General features: G+C 52.2%; 4 protein-coding genes across 4 annotated transcripts in view; 2 read left to right on the top strand and 2 right to left on the bottom strand.

Moving 5' to 3' along the window:
* ASPSYDRAFT_1171011 (glycoside hydrolase family 18 protein) overlaps positions 1 to 1,218 on the top strand; it is a gene marked incomplete at its 5' end in the record, with an annotated part of 1,673 nt that extends 455 nt beyond the window's left edge. Inside the window, 5 exons of the mRNA XM_040840252.1 lie at positions 1 to 108; positions 166 to 225; positions 277 to 346; positions 410 to 945; positions 996 to 1,218. The exon at positions 1 to 108 is cut by the window's left edge and continues 267 nt beyond it. Coding sequence (XP_040695827.1) covers positions 1 to 108; positions 166 to 225; positions 277 to 346; positions 410 to 945; positions 996 to 1,097 — 876 coding nt within the window. The remainder of the gene's footprint in view (positions 109 to 165; positions 226 to 276; positions 347 to 409; positions 946 to 995) is intronic.
* ASPSYDRAFT_52674 (uncharacterized protein) lies at positions 1,109 to 1,706 on the bottom strand. Its single transcript, XM_040848533.1, has one exon. The coding sequence runs from the start codon at positions 1,610 to 1,612 to the stop codon at positions 1,340 to 1,342; it is 273 nt and encodes a 90-aa protein (XP_040695826.1). The 5' UTR covers positions 1,613 to 1,706; the 3' UTR covers positions 1,109 to 1,339.
* Positions 1,707 to 1,973: 267 nt separating this feature from the next.
* On the top strand, positions 1,974 to 2,540 carry ASPSYDRAFT_165341 (uncharacterized protein; the record flags this gene model as incomplete). The annotated part of the gene is made up of 1 exon (XM_040843347.1): positions 1,974 to 2,540. The coding sequence occupies one exon, from the start codon at positions 1,974 to 1,976 to the stop codon at positions 2,538 to 2,540; it is 567 nt and encodes a 188-aa protein (XP_040695825.1).
* A 192-nt stretch (positions 2,541 to 2,732) lies between these two features.
* On the bottom strand, positions 2,733 to 3,371 carry ASPSYDRAFT_96006 (ankyrin repeat domain-containing protein; the record flags this gene model as incomplete). Its single annotated transcript, XM_040853197.1, has 1 exon — positions 2,733 to 3,371. One exon carries the CDS (start codon positions 3,369 to 3,371, stop codon positions 2,733 to 2,735), a length of 639 nt encoding a protein of 212 aa, XP_040695824.1.
* Positions 3,372 to 3,497: the final 126 nt, after the last annotated feature.

The following is a 3,497-nucleotide window of genomic DNA, read 5'->3' as shown; positions in this document are numbered from 1 at the left end:
AACTTCGCAAAACCAGCGAACACGGATAGTGGACGGAAGCACTTTGCGCGGACGGCTGTCAAGCTGCTCCAGGACCTAGGGCTGGACGGCTTGGACATCGACTGGGAGGTAGGACGTGCCTCTCTCACCGCTGGATGCTCTACTCCTGACAAGCACTGCGTCTAGTATCCTGAAAATGACCAACAGGCCACCGACTATGTCCTTCTACTGAGGGAATTGAGACAGGTTGGTCTGGACTCGAGAGCAGGCACAGCATGAGTCGTTAACCTTGCACAGGCTCTAAGGGAATACGGCGATGGTCCCGCGGGAGGGAAGCAATTTCTGCTCACCGCTGCCTCCCCTGCCGGTATGCCGAAGCATCCAGGATAGTACAAAACGTGTGGGCCATTTGTTAACTCTGTCCTGGCAGGCCCTGAAAAACTCAACGTCCTTCATCTCAAGGACATGGACGACTTGCTGGACTTTTGGAATGTGATGGCCTACGACTACGCTGGCCAGTTCAGTGACTATTCTTCCCACCTAGCTAACGTTTTCGATGACCCGTCCGTTCCAAACAGCACTCCTTTTAATACAGATCAGGCTGTCCAGAAATATGTCGATGCCGGAGTTATCGCCGATAAACTTGTCCTCGGCATGCCCTTGTACGGGCGATCTTTTGTCGGTACCGAGGGACTGGGAAAGCCGTTCACCGGTGTCGGGAGAGGCGCCTGGGAAGCAGGGGTCTGGGACTATAAAGATCTGCCGCAACCTGGCGCCGAAGAACATGTGCTTGACCATACAATTGCAAGCTATAGCTATGATCCAGCTGCAAAAACGTTGATCAGCTACGACACTCCGCGCTCCATNGAGCAAAAGGTTCACTATATCGCTTCAAGGGGCCTGGGCGGGGTGATGTGGTGGGAGAGTAGCGGCGACAAATCCGGCAACAGCAGCCTCATAGCCACGGTACAGTTCACCCTAGCCCTGGAGGAGCCAATGTGTTAACGATATGCTAGGCAGCCAACGCTCTCAGACAAGCGGGTTGTCTAGAGCAAAGCGCGAATGTCTTGGACTACCCGATCTCTCAGTATGAGAACCTGAAGGAAGGTATGATATGACTGATAGAACACCCATACAATGGTCATATTCTCCCTCAGATACTACAGGCTTTTTCCCTACTCGTAGCGTTACAATCGAGGATAGTAGTGCGCTACTTCCGCAGTGCGCCGTAAGATGGGTTTCTTCTCGCGTGTACTCCTATACTTCTATACTACATCAACAGTTTTCAACTGGCGCAATGGTAGCGCGGTATAGCTCTAGTTCGGGTAGGAAATTCCGATGAATAATTGATCGTGTGGAATCATCCTATGTCGATGTTTGGGTGATCAAGATAAAACTCAAGGATACATAGACCTGGAGCGGCGGGTTTCCGACAACAATGCTTGGCCGCAGTACGAGGCGCCTTGCTAGATCTTTTCTTAGATAAACATCGGCATAGATGGTGAGCGGTCCATGTTTTATGACAGCTTGAATGCAAGGCTTTCTTATAAGCAGGGAACGCTGGGTTCACTTGCCCTATGAGGAATTCAAGTCGGCCTCTAAGCCAGTCAGGATGGAGGTTTTGCCTGGTCATCGTCGTACACTTTCAGCTTAGCCACCTGGAGTATATCTAGCACTGCTCCTTTTCTGAGTTCCCATGCTGTTATTGCACTATGTCTGTACGCCCACAGCATGCCCGGGCATCCAAATGTAGAAGTCTCACCGCAGCGATCAACGGGTTTCCAACAGAGCCTCCCCCTTCTGGAAAGGGACATTTCAGATACCACGTTCCATATTTATCTTCTAAGTACTCATCGGCACTGGGGCCATTCGGTATATAACGCTCAACGTCACCCAACTTCTGTTCCGCCCAAACAGCTCACTTCCTTTCCTTCAAAGTAGATAAATCTGTATGAGGATTTGCAGCCTTAGCACAATTGTCCCTCGATAACAAGATGTCTCGGCCTGTTGTCCACCGTCCGGGGACTTCGATCTTCCAGCCAACTGCTCTTCAGGCACTTCATCCCACATTTCTATCCGAATATGCGGATCCGCCGTCCGATTCCTCAACCTCCACATCAGAGTGTGCGTGCTGCGCGTCACCGCCATTGCCAGACCTAGAGACTCTCGCCGAGGCTATTCCAGACCGCGAACTCGATACACCGGGGCTGTCGTCAACCCCGGAAGGCCAGTTCTTGGACTCTGTGAGCTTTCTACGGGCAGCTGAATCTAGCACCCAAGCCGCTGCCATTGTACCTCACGATCGACAGGCCAACGGTCACTGGTTGCTGGTGACCTTGCTTTGTCACCGGGTATTTGATGCATGTGGAGGCCACGCGGAGATTCGCAACTTTGGCGTGTTTTATCATGGAACATTTGGCCCCGGCGATGTTTTGACAGCAGTTTCGCGGAAAGTGATCCGGGATCGACTCACCTGGCTTGAAGCCACGGTTTCGCGTGAAGGTGCGCTGGTAGCCACCGCAACCGCTCTATGCAATCAAGCGCATTCCGACCAACACTAAGGGTACTATGATAGAGCATTTTATCGGTATTGACCCTGCGAGAGCACCACGAGCTTCACGAAGAGTTAGCACTTGTTTCCAAGTTTCTTACAGCAATAGTCAAACAATCATTGACGCGTTGTTATTGGTCACCTAGTGATGAATCCCATATTTTCGGGTACGGGATTGTCCTGAATTTGTCAACTAGCAGTTTTAGTATTCACAATGTCTGTTTTCTGTACATGTATTCTCCACAATCTCCGTAGTACAAGAGTCGCGGGGAAAAGCCTTGCCAAATTTGCTGATACTGTACATGAGAGCAAGCGCCCGTCCAACCACGGATGCTAGGGATAACAGTAATAAGATAGGAACGAGAATCACAATCAACACCACCTCAGCAAATATATCCCCAGGGCAACGATGATGACAGTTCGTCAGGAGACAGACAATTTCGTCCTCATTGCCAGACTTGACAGCATCCACCGGCGCCCGTCCACTATTGTCTTTTCTGTGTCGTTCTGTTCGCGGATCGTCCAGAAGAGACCGGACAAGAAGCTGGTCGCCGTCGGACGCAGCCCACCAAAGTGGCGTCCGTCCATCTTCATCCGACACGTTGGGGTCCGCGGTGGACTTGGTCAGGAGCTGGTGGACCAGCGCTAGATTCCCCTCGTCGACCGCATGATGCAGGGAAGTTGACCGATCCGTGGACTCGCCGGTCCCGGTGGAATTCACTTGCACGTCGTCCTCAATCAACAGACGGCTGGCTACTTGGTGGTGGCCCTGGCGAGTCGCATTCCATAACGCCGTGCAGCCTCTCCTGTTCCGCGCATTGATATCGATCGTGCTTGCCATCAGCAGACGNTTCACCGCTCTTATGTACCCGGCTTTCGCTGCGAGATGGAGGGCAGTTGACCTAGTACGGTCCCGGGTATTCACATCGATACGGCCGTCAGCGAGGAGGAGGTCCACGATTTGCAC

This window comes from Aspergillus sydowii (assembly GCF_001890705.1).
Source record: "Aspergillus sydowii CBS 593.65 unplaced genomic scaffold ASPSYscaffold_26, whole genome shotgun sequence".
NCBI classification, from domain to species: Eukaryota; Fungi; Ascomycota; class Eurotiomycetes; order Eurotiales; family Aspergillaceae; genus Aspergillus; species Aspergillus sydowii.
This window is presented reverse-complemented; position numbering and strand designations above follow the sequence as displayed.